This window comes from Convolutriloba macropyga, chromosome 13 (assembly GCF_964194025.1).
Source record: "Convolutriloba macropyga chromosome 13, txConMacr16.3, whole genome shotgun sequence".
Taxonomy (NCBI): Eukaryota; Metazoa; Xenacoelomorpha; order Acoela; family Convolutidae; genus Convolutriloba; species Convolutriloba macropyga.
The window spans coordinates 36,270,671-36,285,185 of NC_134480.1; the positions used below are offsets into that span (position 1 = coordinate 36,270,671).

Genomic DNA, 14,515 nt, shown 5'->3' on the forward strand with positions numbered 1-14,515 from the left:
ATAACCCATCTTTGTTGTTATTCATAACTTTTAATGGAAAATCCCACTCACTTCCTTTTAGTGTACGCCAGTCATTATCAAAGAAAAAACGGATCTATTCCGTTTCGGCCCCCCAGCTTAGTGAGCATAAATTTTTTATGACCCCCAGGCGCACGTGCTAATTTCTTACATAGTAACGTGCTATATAAGATATAGTTTGTAACTGGGGGTCATAAAAAACACTTTGGCGAAACAGAATAGAACCGAAAAAACGCTTTTTAGGTTGCTCACATGTGGCAACGAAAGCAAAAATTTGATTCAGGTCAAAAAGGAACTTTCTCGGAGGAGAACTTTTATCATAATTCTTTAGAACATAAAATTGATTTTTAAAAAAATTAGTCGAATTTGAAGTCTTTGCACCTAAACAGCCTTCGCTATAAATCGGCTATAGTGTGTTCTTGGGGAAACATCGCACAAGTGTAGTACCAATACAAGCCATTTAGTTGCCCTCGAACGAAATTTGAAGCAGTTATTGTAAACGTGTCTTTTTATGCAGATTTTTGTACCACTGTTTACGCCTTTGTTCTAGAACTTTTTTTCCATTGCAATTTTCTTGACCAACTTTTTCCAGCTTGAATTCTAGATTTTTCATTGACCTAAATTGCTCTTATTAGAAATTAAGTCTGTTGCTAAAAAGCGGTTGTCAGATAGGAAAGTACGAGGCACCGATAGCCGAGGGGTTAAAGCTTGCACTCCTAAGTCTAGGACTCCAGAGTTCACGGGTTTAAACCCCACACTAGTAATTTTTGACCCAAAGAAAATTATCTATATAAAATCGCCTCTGAATTAAATTGCCCCCTGTCGTTCGAGAGCAATTTTTCTGGTAGGACGCTATTGTTTTCAGTTTACAGCCAGAGACAGCATTTCGTTTGATGTGAATTCAATATTATTGTTTTGTTAAGCACTAAAAAGACAAAATATGCAGTGTTTAGCACGAATGTGATCTTATATTAGGTAAAAATCCAACACCCACTAGAGAATGTGTAAAAGAAACAGCCATTAATGCCTATTTTTAAATACTATCATCAAACAGTTCAAAAAATTTTGCTTAGGAGACAGTTAGCAAGGAACAGTGGACAATCAAACATCCATATTTACGAAAGCTAAAAAATTACGCATTTATTTAAAACGGGTCTAGGAAATAAACCCCCACGGAAAAAAACCACTTAACTTTAGATAGGAAATAAACCCCCACGGAAATAAAGCCCCATTTTAAAATCGAATTTCGGTCGTTATAATTTGTTCGGTTGTGATAGTTTAATATCAAATCCCATGGGCCGCTGAGGCATGGCCATGGCCCGCGAGGCATGGCCGAACGCGCTAAATACGCAGCTCTTTAATAGTAAATTGGGGGGTTTATTTCCTATCTAAAATGATGTGGGTGTTTTTTTCCGTGTGGTTTTTTCAGCAACCGATTTGAAACATAAGAATTTTTAACTTTCTTTAATACGTTATAGTGATTTTTCATTAAGGTGTTGTCGATTAACGGAAAGTGTGAGAGGTTACACAAATTGCTGCACGAAACGTTAAATATTCAAATTCATGAAAAGGAAATCTGACAATATAGGAAGAAAAGCTGGACTGGAAATGAGTTTCAAAATGCATAATCAAAAAACGCAAATTGAAAAAAAATAGTTTTGAGAATATCTAATCTAGTAGGACTCAATTCTATTCAATGAGCAATAGAACATCAACTGAAATTGAGGTAGTGGTTCCACGGATCAATCCTTGGTTTAGTACTTGTTAATTTTTTATTAATTATTTGTCCCTTAAACAAGTTTTTGAATTATTTATCCCTTTTAATTAATAGACGCGTCAGCAATTCCAGGTGGCTATTATTGCGCTCCTAATTTTTTTAACTTCGCCTAACAGATTTTTGTTTCGTCTTACCCTGACTTTTTCAATGACTTCAAAGACGTCTACTGCTTTGCAGTTAAAATTTGTCTGCAGGACATCATTTCTACTTTTTAGGTCAATTGCGTGACTTACCACACTCACAAAATGACTTCTGAACTCACTTATGGAACTTTATTTTTACAGCTGTAAGCTGAGCGTAGCTATATTGCGGTGCTCTTGTTTTTTTTGTTTCGTCGTCTGACGCTCCTTTTTCATTTTACATTTGTTCTAGAACATTATGTCTCGTCCCTGCTTAAATGGTTTTTTCGAGCTTGATTTCACGTTTTCTGCGTTACCTCAATTGCGGTTATTCAGAAGTTGTCTGTTGCCTAAAAAAAGTTGATTGTAAGAAAAAAGATTTTATGGTCCGACAGCCGAGTGGTTAAGGCGACTGGCTGTTAATCAGGAGATCGGCCGTTCGAGCCGCAGCAGTGAAACTTTTTTGCACCCAAGGACGACCTCCTTTGAATTAAACTTGTAAGTTTTAAAGGCGGCGATAACTTCTAGCAACTTACTTCTGTATCTTTCCATCTATTTTACGGCACGCAAGTCTATTTCACAGCTATTCCGGCAATCTACCGGCTATGTTATGAACATTTACTGGCTAAAGATCAATAGTGTGCATCTAAGTAGTGCCAAACATATATGCCCTAATTCTTGAGTATTAGTCGTGAGTTTTTTTTCGAAAATCAATTTTGATAAAGCTCTTTACGTATGTGTATTATAAAAATGACAGTACGTATCTAACCCAAAAAATCTAGTGGTCTACTAAAGGACTTTTGGTCAATCTGCGTATCTTGTTTCTTTAGTTGTTTCAATTCATGGAAGGCCACCAGCTTCTATCGTGGCTATTTTCCGGCAATCTGCCGGCTATATTTATTAATTATATTCAAAGTCGGTGAAAAATAGTAACACAGTTAAAGGAGTTGATGATGATTCTAACAAAGCTCTCACTGAGAAAGAGTTTGACTAAAAAAGCAAGATAACATTGAACACAGATGGCCAATTGTCTATTAGATAAAAAAAAACGGAAACATAATTTCAAAATACAATTAGTTTTAGTGGAAAACAATATGAAACGAAGCACGCCGCCAAACATGTTGATTTTAACATTGTCCACAGACGTTTTAGACCATATGGATTAACTAGTCGGAGAATGGTTTTCAAATTCTTCAGTAAAATACAGCTTAGAGATATTTTGACAGAAAAGCAACTGGTGCAAATTTTTGATTTCTGGGTGCAACCATTTAATCACTACGGTGATTATGATCAAAAGACTGCAGGTGACTGAAGGAAATAAAAATGTTGTTATTTTTAATAGCCGCCCTCATCTTCTCAGCCGGCTATTATAGCGCTCCTATTTTTTTTTACTTAGTCGAATAAAAAAATGTTTCGCTTTACCTCATTTTATCGCCTTTTCAACATTTTGCGTGAAATCTTTTTGACTTCTCTAGGCTAGTTTCTTTCTTCTCTCATTCTGCTAAAAGTGATTTTGAACATCAGTTGCTCAGCAAAGCAATTCAAAATGAACAGAGTTAGTACAAAAATGGATGTCAGAAATAGAAACGGGATAAACCCATAGAGCCCAATTTTAGATGCCCGCTATTTGAACGTCGTTTCTATAAGTCTTATTTACCATCTCTAATGCTTATTATTAATAGTAGCCCCTGTAGCCTCTCTCTAAGAAACAGAAGTATATTCAACTACGAATTGCCATCAAAACAAATTGGACTTTAAAAAATGTTTTTGTACAAAAATCTTTTTTTTTCAATATCTTCTGTTATTTCAATCCCAATCATGCTTATTGGAATCAACGGCGGCTATTTTCCGGCAATCTGCCGGGTATGTTTTTCTATTTTTGTTATTATTATTATCATTATTGTTTTTTATTATTAATAATTTTTATTTTACTATTATTAATTTTAACTATTTTAATTGCTCTCAAACAAAGTTTGTAGCAATTATATTAGTCCTATCGGTCTTTTTTATGCGATTTTTTGCTTGACCGATTTTTCGTCTGAGGCTTTTGTTTTTTCGTCCTCAAAAACGGGATAAACAGGCCCAGCGGGCATTAAGTGCTCTCAGAGCATCTCAGCTCTGTTTCAGCTCAAACTGTTTCAGAGACTTATACTTATGGTGTGAAGGGCGGTTCTTAGAGGTTGAGACACCCCCCCTCCAACTGTTGCACCCCCCACACCGCGCTGTTGCCCCCAACCCCAATGTTATCCCCCTCCCTTCAATTCATCCCCCCCCCCCCGGTGCTCCCCATGGCTATTGACGAACAACCGATTGCTAAAAACACGCAATTTTATACTAATTCTCACAATTTTTTTCAAGCTTTTTGGGAAAATGTTCATTTTTTCAGTTCTTTCAACCCTAGGTGTCATGGGTGTCAAGGCACCTCCTCTAGGGTTTTATAATAGCTTATTGCATAGTTTCTAGTGATAGTGGAATGATGTCAACATTTTAACATTACGAATTTTAGAATTTTTTTGTCGACACTTAAGAATTTTTTTCAATTTTTTGACATTTATTTTTCATTATTCTTGTCTTTCCAGACGCAAGGCCAGAAAACGTCACTAAGGGTTTGAAAATAAGTTACTGAAAGTTTTTTTATTTGTCATGGAATAGCTTTCAATTTTTTAATATGACAATTTGTAGAAATTTTTTTTTATAAAACTTGCATTTTGAAAAACTTGCATGTTTTTTCGAGATTTTAATTTCGGCAATTTTTAAATCTGGTTTTCAAGTTTTGTGAATTTTTTTGAATTTTTTATTTTTTTCCGGCACCAGGTTCCTATGGACCTCCTCCAAGTTTTTTTATGATAAGCTTTTGAAAAGTTTCTAGAGTTAATGGAATGAATTTCAATATTTTAATGACTTCAGCTTTAGCAATTTTTTTGATAAAATTTAATTTTTTCAAATTTTCATATTTCAAGTTTATGGATCTATATGAGCCTGTGAAACTATTTAAAGCGTGAAATAGGGATACTGGAAAGTCTTTTGAGACAATGAAATGGTTTTGAAGATTTTATTTCGAATTTCAGCAAGATTTATTTAAAATTTGTAATTGTTTTCAAAATTTTTGAATATTTTTGTCCTTTTCTAAGTTTGGCAATCATTACTGGCCAACGAAGCTTTTCAAGTCTTGCATATGGATTACTTGACATAACTCGAGAGAGAAAAATTAGTTTTGAACATTTTCACCGCGAAATCTGGAATCTTTTCTTTTAAATTTTGCAAGTTTTTAAAATATAAGTTTTTTTATTTGATTTATTTACTACCAAAGCTGTAAAACTAAAAATCACTGAGTCGAATCAAGCTAAAGCTAGCCTCGCTAAACCGTGGCTAGCTACTGACGAAATCAACCGCTCGCCGTTCGTTTGAGAGCAATTCGCCTGACGTTTGTCGGTTATGTTTATTATTTTGATTATTATTACGAGTTGCTCTCACAGGAAGTTTTAAGCAATTATTGTAAACATGTTAGTCTTTTTTATGCAAAATTTTGGCTTGACTGTTTTTGTGATTTTGTTCTACAACTTTCTTTGACTTCTCAAGTGACTTGTTCACGCTTGTCGTCTTCATTTTTGTGTAATCCTAATTGCTGTCACTCCGAAGTAAACTTTTTTGCTAATGTAAAAGCAATTGTAAGAGCAAGTCACAAGAGACTGATAGCCGAGTCGTTAATGTTTCCCAAGTGTTTGATGGCCGATTGGTTAACCCTAGGATTAGAGTTTCGCAAACCTGAAGAAAAAATATCTAGGCTACAGTTCTTGAGTTTATTTGCCCCGCCTGTCGTTCGAGAGCAATTTGTCCGGCGTTAGTCGGAAGTTGTACAGTAATATACAGATTAGAGATATTTTAAAGAAAAGCAACTAGTGCATTTTTTTCCTATGCGCAACCAGTTGTTCACTACGGAGGTTTGATGTACGGATCAACCATGACAAAATTTAATAAATACGTAGATGTGAGCAAAATCACATGAAGTATTCATCAACGTATGTCCTTGTCGTTAAAATTAAGTGCCGATAGTTTGGTGTCCACTGAATTTTCTCTGTTACTCTAGTAAATTTTGACAGCTTTGAACGCACCAAATTGATAACTTTAGCAGAAATTTTCAGCAATTTTGTTCTGTAAACAGAATTTTTGCGATTATAAACACCTTTTCCTTGTTTACAGGAGTCCTCCGCCAAGGAGAAGGAAAGCCGTCTTGTTTATCAGATTACTGGATTAGAAGCCCAGCTGAAGGAGTCCACGAAAGAGATTGAGTTGCTCAGACAGCAACACGAGGCCACCTATTCTGAAATGTCTCGTCTCACGGAGTCAAAGATCTCATTAAAAAAATATAGCGACCAGTTAAAAGGTCAGCTCTATTTAATTAATTGCTCTGGAACGAACTATAATTGAGTCTTTTTAGGCCGAATTTTGCCGATATGTTTTTTGCTCCAGAATGTTCTTTAACTCTTGAAATCTTTGCGTGATTAATTGCTTTCGAACAAAGTTGAACGATTGAAGTTGACTTTCCTTCTTCGAAAACTGGAAAAACTTGTAAAGCCCTAAGGTATTGAGAGTCCGAGTAGCTCTGTTCAAGCTTTAGTAGGCTCTAAATATTCGGTTAACCGGAGCTGCCGAGTAAGCAGTACTTCCGGGCTTGGGGGAAACTTTGAAATGATTTAGGTTTGGGACCCACCCTCCCTCTTTCTGCTCTCCAGCTCCCCCCTCCCCTCCGTTCTTATGCTGCCCCGCCCAACACGCATTGCAGCTACCTTAAAACCAAACAAGCAAACTCCTCCCTTCGAGAGCAATTCTTCCGACTGTGGTCGGTTTATTAATAGCCGCACAGCGATAGCTGGGGCTATTATTGGCCTTCTCTTGGTTTTTTACAATTCAAAGAATTTGAATTGTATTGGGGCGCTGTCTTTTTTTTTTAAGATCTGTTCACACATTTTCATGATTTTTGAAGTCAAATTGGAGTAGTGATTTTGGTCACGCCGAAACAGGAAATGGAGCGAAAAAGCAAGTGGTTTTGCGGCGTGAATTTTTTTCTCTCTAATTTTAAAGTAGAGTGAGAAAACGGTGTTTGAACAAAAATTCGGTTTCTCGCTAGTGGTTTTTTGTTCACGTGCGGCAATTTCACTCTGATTTTTACTGTTTTTTCGAATTTTTGGATCGGATTTTTTTCTAAGCGGTTTTCCCAATCCATTCACAGCTCATTCTAGACCTAGTTTTTTGTTTGAATTATATTTTCATCTCTCGCTGGTGGTTTTTTGGTTCATATGCGGCATTTTGACATTGATTTTCTGTTTTTTCTTATTTTTTATCTGATTTTTTTTTTAAAATGGTTTTCTTAATTCACTCATAGTCCATTCTAGGTCTAGTTTTTCTGTTTAGTCAATGAAAATTCTTTGAATTGTACGTCAGGACTTGTCCTGCTATGTTTTTTAATTCGTCGTCATGATTTTTGTTGCGACCATATGACGTCACAGCCACTTTTTGTTCATTCGTTCATGCAATTTCAACTGAATTGCGTACGTGACGTCATTTTTCGCTCTTAGTGGAGCGAGTTTTTTGTTTATGCGCGTGATTAAATTTTTGGTCACACTTGACTTACCTCACTCTCAAAAATGACTTCGTCACTTTGAAATTGACTTTTATTTACTTTAATTCAAAGAGATAAGGTCAAATTGGTGGGTGTCACTCTAAATGAAGGTTATTTGAGATCAGCTAATAGAGGCAGCAATAACTTATACAGATTTTTAATCAAAATATAACAGATCAGCCTTCAATGAAAAGACGAGTTTTTTTTGGTCTGTCTTTTTTTACTGTTTTTCTTAGACTGCGGATCTACGAATCTATTTTGTTCATTCATTCATTTTTTTTAATAAATTGCGTTCGTGTTTGTGCTGTCATTTTGCATAATTCTTGGAACGAGATTTGTGTCAGTCTTTGAATATTTTGTTGGTCACAGGTGACTGGTCTTGTTATCAGATCGACTCCCCCATCTCGTTGACGTTTGCATACATTAGTTCAAAGATTTAAGGCCAATTGACGATATCGGAATCTAACAGAAGGTCATTTGAGAAGACTAACAGTACATAACTGTAAATCAGTTAAAAGCGTCGCAACATTAAGTTAAGAAACTGTTTCCAGAATTTTTTTTGGGTCGCATTCTGTTCATTGGTATTCAAGATTGATTTCAACGAAACTATGCGCTCTATCATTTGGAGGCATTTTCATATTGTTCTAGTCTGAAGTGCAATATTGGATTTGCCTGCTAGCTTTTAACATCTCATAATTTGCAGACGTGATTTCTTTATCTATTGAACTAAATTGGCGTCGCTTTACGACTTCGATTAGAAGATTCGAGCAAACATTGGTTTCCTTTTTAATAGCCGCACAGCGATAGCTGGGGCTATTATTGGCCTTCTCTTGGTTTTTTACAATTCAAAGAATTTGAATTGTATTGGGGCGCTGTCTTTTTTTTAAGATCTGTTCACACATTTTCATGATTTTTGAAGTCAAATTGCAGTGGTGATTTTGGTCACGCTGAAACAGGAAATGGAGCGAAAAAGCGAGTGGTTTTGCGGCGTGAAGTTTTTTCGCTCTAATTTTAAAGTAGAGTGAGAGAACGGTGTTTGAACAAAAATTCGGTTTCTCGGTAGTGGTTTTTTGTTCACATGCGGCAATTTCACTCGGATTTTTACTGTTTTTTCGATTTTTTCGATCGGATTTTTTTCAAAATAGTTTTCCCAATCCATTCACAGCTCATTCTGGACCTAGTTTTTTGTTAGAATCAAAATTACATATCTCACTAGTGATTTTTTGTTCTCCCTAGCAGCATTTTGACATTGATTTTCTGTTTTTTTTTGTTTTTATCTGATTTTTTTTAGAAATGGTTTTCCCAATTCACTCATTGTCCGTTCTAGGTCTAGTTTTTTGTTTGAACCAAATTTCTATTTCGCTAGTGGTTTGACACATTTGGCAATTTCACTTTGATTTTTACGGTTGTTTTTTTCTGATTTTTCTAAATGGTTCTCCCAACTCACTCTTAGTCCGTTTTTTAGGTCTAGTTTTTTTTTGTTTAGTCAATGAAAATTCTTTGAATTGTACGTCAGGACTTGTCCTGCTATGTTTTTTATTTCGTCGTCATGATTTTTGTTGCGACCATATGACGTCACAGCCACTTTTTGTTCATTCGTTCATGCAATTTCAACTGAATTGCATGTGTGACGTCATTTTTCGCTCTTAGTGGAGCGAGTTTTTTTGTTCATGCGCGTGATTAAATTTTTGGTCACACTTGACTTACCTCACTCTCAAAAATGACTTCCTCACTTTGAAATTGACTTTTATTTACTTCAATTCAAAGAGATAAGGTCAAATTGGTGGGTGTCACTCTAAATGAAGGTTATTTGAGATCAGCTAATAGAGGCAGCAATAACTTATACAGATTTTTAATCAAAATATAACAGATCAGCCTTCAATGAAAAGACGAGTTTTTTTTGGTCTGTCTTTTTTTACTGTTTTTCTTAGACTGCGGATCTACGAATCTATTTTGTTCATTCATTCATTTTTTTTAATAAATTGCGTTCGTGTTTGTGCTGTCATTTTGCATAATTCTTGGAACGAGATTTGTGTCAGTCTTTGAATATTTTGTTGGTCACAGGTGACTGGTCTTGTTATCAGATCGACTCCCCCATCTCGTTGACGTTTGCATACATTAGTTCAAAGATTTAAGGCCAATTGACGATATCGGAATCTAACAGAAGGTCATTTGAGAAGACTAACAGTACATAACTGTAAATCAGTTAAAAGCGTCGCAACATTAAGTTAAGAAACTGTTTTCAGAATTTTTTTTGGGTCGCATTCTGTTCATTGGTATTCAAGATTGATTTCAACGAAACTATGCGCTCTATCATTTGGAGGCATTTTCATATTGTTCTAGTCTGAAGTGCAATATTGGATTTGCCTGCTAGCTTTTAACATCTCATAATTTGCAGACGTGATTTCTTTATCTATTGAACTAAATTGGCGTCGCTTTACGACTTCGATTAAAAGATTCGAGCAAACATTGGTTTCCTTTTTAATAGCCGCACGGCGATAGCTGGGGCTATTATTGGCCTTCTCTTGGTTTTTTACAATTCAAAGAATTTGAATTGTATTGGGGCGCTGTCTTTTTTTTAAGATCTGTTCACACATTTTCATGATTTTTGAAGTCAAATTGCAGTGGTGATTTTGGTCACGCTGAAACAGGAAATGGAGCGAAAAGCGAGTGGTTTTGCGGCGTGAAGTTTTTTCGCTCTAATTTTAAAGTAGAGTGAGAGAACGGTGTTTGAACAAAAATTCGGTTTCTCGGTAGTGGTTTTTTGTTCACATGCGGCAATTTCACTCGAATTTTTACTGTTTTTTCGATTTTTTCGATCGGATTTTTTTCAAAATAGTTTTCCCAATCCATTCACAGCTCATTCTGGACCTAGTTTTTTGTTAGAATCAAAATTACATATCTCACTAGTGATTTTTTGTTCTCCCTAGCAGCATTTTGACATTGATTTTCTGTTTTTTTTTTTTGTTTTTATCTGATTTTTTTTAGAAATGGTTTTCCCAATTCACTCATTGTCCGTTCTAGGTCTAGTTTTTTGTTTGAACCAAATTTCTATTTCGCTAGTGGTTTGGCACATTTGGCAATTTCACTTTGATTTTTACGGTTTTTGTTTTCTGATTTTTCTAAATGGTTCTCCCAACTCACTCTTAGTCCGTTTTTTAGGTCTAGTTTTTTTTTGTTCAGTCAATGAAAATTCTTTGAATTGTACGTCAGGACTTGTCCTGCTATGTTTTTTATTTCGTCGTCATGATTTTTGTTGCGACCATATGACGTCACAGCCACTTTTTGTTCATTCGTTCATGCAATTTCAACTGAATTGCATGTGTGACGTCATTTTTCGCTCTTAGTGGAGCGAGTTTTTTTGTTCATGCGCGTGATTAAATTTTTGGTCACACTTGACTTACCTCACTCTCAAAAATGACTTCCTCACTTTGAAATTGACTTTTATTTACTTCAATTCAAAGAGATAAGGTCAAGTGGGTGTGTGTCACTCTAAATGAAGGTTATTTGAGATCAGCTAATAGAGGCAGCAATAACTTATACAGATTTTTAATCAAAATATAACAGATCAGCCTTCAATGAAAAGACGAATTTTTTTTGGTCTGTCTTTTTTTACTGTTTTTCTTAGACTGCGGATCTACGAATCTATTTTGTTCATTCATTCATTTTTTTTTTAATAAATTGCGTTCGTGTTTGTGCAGTCATTTTGCATAATTCTTGGAACGAGATTTGTGTCAGTCTTTGAATATTTTGTTGGTCACAGGTGACTGGTCTTGTTATCAGATCGACTCCCCCATCTCGTTGACGTTTGCATACATTAGTTCAAAGATTTAAGGCCAACTGACGATATCGGAATCTAACAGAAGGTCATTTGAGAAGACTAACAGTACATAACTGTAAATCAGTTAAAAGCGTCGCAATATTAAGTTAAGAAACTGTTTTCAGAATTTTTTTTGGGTCGCATTCTGTTCATTGGTATTCAAGATTGATTTCAACGAAACTATGCGCTCTATCATTTGGAGGCATTTTCATATTGTTCTAGTCTGAAGTGCAATATTGGATTTGCCTGCTAGCTTTTAACATCTCATAATTTGCAGACGTGATTTCTTTATCTATTGAACTAAATTGGCGTCGCTTTACGACTTCGATTAGAAGATTCGAGCAAACATTGGTTTCCTTTTTAATAGCCGCACGGCGATAGCTGGGGCTATTATTGGCCTTCTCTTGGTTTTTTACAATTCAAAGAATTTGAATTGTATTGGGGCGCTGTCTTTTTTTTAAGATCTGTTCACACATTTTCATGATTTTTGAAGTCAAATTGCAGTGGTGATTTTGGTCACGCTGAAACAGGAAATGGAGCGAAAAGCGAGTGGTTTTGCGGCGTGAAGTTTTTTCGCTCTAATTTTAAAGTAGAGTGAGAGAACGGTGTTTGAACAAAAATTCGGTTTCTCGGTAGTGGTTTTTTGTTCACATGCGGCAATTTCACTCGAATTTTTACTGTTTTTTCGATTTTTTCGATCGGATTTTTTTCAAAATAGTTTTCCCAATCCATTCACAGCTCATTCTGGACCTAGTTTTTTTGTTAGAATCAAAATTACATATCTCACTAGTGATTTTTTGTTCTCCGTAGCAGCATTTTGACATTGATTTTCTGTTTTTTTTTGTTTTTATCTGATTTTTTTTAGAAATGGTTTTCCCAATTCACTCATTGTCCGTTCTAGGTCTAGTTTTTTGTTTGAACCAAATTTCTATTTCGCTAGTGGTTTGGCACATTTGGCAATTTCACTTTGATTTTTACGGTTTTTGTTTTCTGATTTTTCTAAATGGTTCTCCCAACTCACTGTTAGTCCGTTTTTTAGGTCTAGTTTTTTTTGTTCAGTCAATGAAAATTCTTTGAATTGTACGTCAGGACTTGTCCTGCTATGTTTTTTATTTCGTCGTCATGATTTTTGTTGCGACCATATGACGTCACAGCCACTTTTTGTTCATTCGTTCATGCAATTTTAACTGAATTGCATGTGTGACGTCATTTTTTGCTCTTAGTGGAGCGAGTTTTTTTGTTCATGCGCGTGATTAAATTTTTGGTCACACTTGACTTACCTCACTCTCAAAAATGACTTCCTCACTTTGAAATTGACTTTTATTTAATTCAATTCAAAGAGATAAGGTCAAGTGGGTGTGTGTCACTCTAAATGAAGGTTATTTGAGATCAGCTAATAGAGGCAGCAATAACTTATACAGATTTTTAATCAAAATATAACAGATCAGCCTTCAATGAAAAGACGAGTTTTTTTGGTCTGTCTTTTTTTTACTGTTTTTCTTAGACTGCGGATCTACGAATCTATTTTGTTCATTCATTCATTTTTTTTACTAAATTGCGTTCGTGTTTGTGCTGTCATTTTGCATAATTCTTGGAACGAGATTTGTGTCAGTCTTTGAATATTTTGTTGGTCACAGGTGACTGGTCTTGTTATCAGATCGACTCCCCCATCTCGTTGACGTTTGCATACATTAGTTCAAAGATTTAAGGCCAATTGACGATATCGGAATCTAACAGAAGGTCATTTGAGAAGACTAACAGTACATAACTGTAAATCAGTTAAAAGCGTCGCAACATTAAGTTAAGAAACTGTTTCCAGAATTTTTTTTGGGTCGCATTCTGTTCATTGGTATTCAAGATTGATTTCAACGAAACTATGCGCTCTATCATTTGGAGGCATTTTCATATTGTTCTAGTCTGAAGTGCAATATTGGATTTGCCTGCTAGCTTTTAACATCTCATAATTTGCAGACGTGATTTCTTTATCTATTGAACTAAATTGGCGTCGCTTTACGACTTCGATTAGAAGATTCGAGCAAACATTGGTTTCCTTTTTAATAGCCGCACAGCGATAGCTGGGGCTATTATTGGCCTTCTCTTGGTTTTTTACAATTCAAAGAATTTGAATTGTATTGGGGCGCTGTCTTTTTTTAAGATCTGTTCACACATTTTCATGATTTTTGAAGTCAAATTGCAGTGGTGATTTTGGTCACGCTGAAACAGGAAATGGAGCGAAAAAGCGAGTGGTTTTGCGGCGTGAAGTTTTTTCGCTCTAATTTTAAAGTAGAGTGAGAGAACGGTGTTTGAACAAAAATTCGGTTTCTCGGTAGTGGTTTTTTGTTCACATGCGGCAATTTCACTCGGATTTTTACTGTTTTTTCGATTTTTTCGATCGGATTTTTTTCAAAATAGTTTTCCCAATCCATTCACAGCTCATTCTGGACCTAGTTTTTTGTTAGAATCAAAATTACATATCTCACTAGTGATTTTTTGTTCTCCCTAGCAGCATTTTGACATTGATTTTCTGTTTTTTTTGTTTTTATCTGATTTTTTTTAGAAATGGTTTTCCCAATTCACTCATTGTCCGTTCTAGGTCTAGTTTTTTGTTTGAACCAAATTTCTATTTCGCTAGTGGTTTGGCACATTTGGCAATTTCACTTTGATTTTTACGGTTTTTGTTTTTTTTCTGATTTTTCTAAATGGTTCTCCCAACTCACTCTTAGTCCGTTTTTTAGGTCGTTTTTTTTTTGTTTAGTCAATGAAAATTCTTCGAATTGTACGTCAGGACTTGTCCTGCTATGTTTTTTATTTCGTCGTCATGATTTCTGTTGCGACCGTATGACGTCACAGCCACTTTTTGTCCATTCGTTCATGCAATTTCAACTGAATTGCATGTGTGACGTCATTTTTCGCTCTTAGTGGAGCGAGTTTTTTTTGTTCATGCGCGTGATTATATTTTTGGTCACACTTGACTTACCTCACTCTCAAAAATGACTTCCTCACTTTGAAATTGACTTTTATTTACTTTATTTCAAAGAGACAAGGTCAAATGGGTGTGTGTCACTCTAAATGAAGGTTATTTGAGATCAGCTAATAGAGGCAGCAATAACTTATACAGATTTTTAATCCAAATATAACAGATCAGCCTTCAATGAAAAGAC

At 35.3% G+C, this 14,515-nt stretch overlaps 1 protein-coding gene across 3 annotated transcripts in view; it reads left to right on the forward strand.

Annotated features, from left to right (window-relative positions):
* Positions 1-14,515, forward strand: part of LOC142352094 (uncharacterized) — a 103,368-nt gene that overhangs the window by 74,480 nt on the left and 14,373 nt on the right. For all 3 annotated transcript variants that reach the window (XM_075404462.1, XM_075404463.1, XM_075404464.1), the window contains exon 8: positions 6,115-6,298. In XM_075404462.1, coding sequence (XP_075260577.1) covers positions 6,115-6,298 — 184 coding nt within the window. The remainder of the gene's footprint in view (positions 1-6,114; positions 6,299-14,515) is intronic.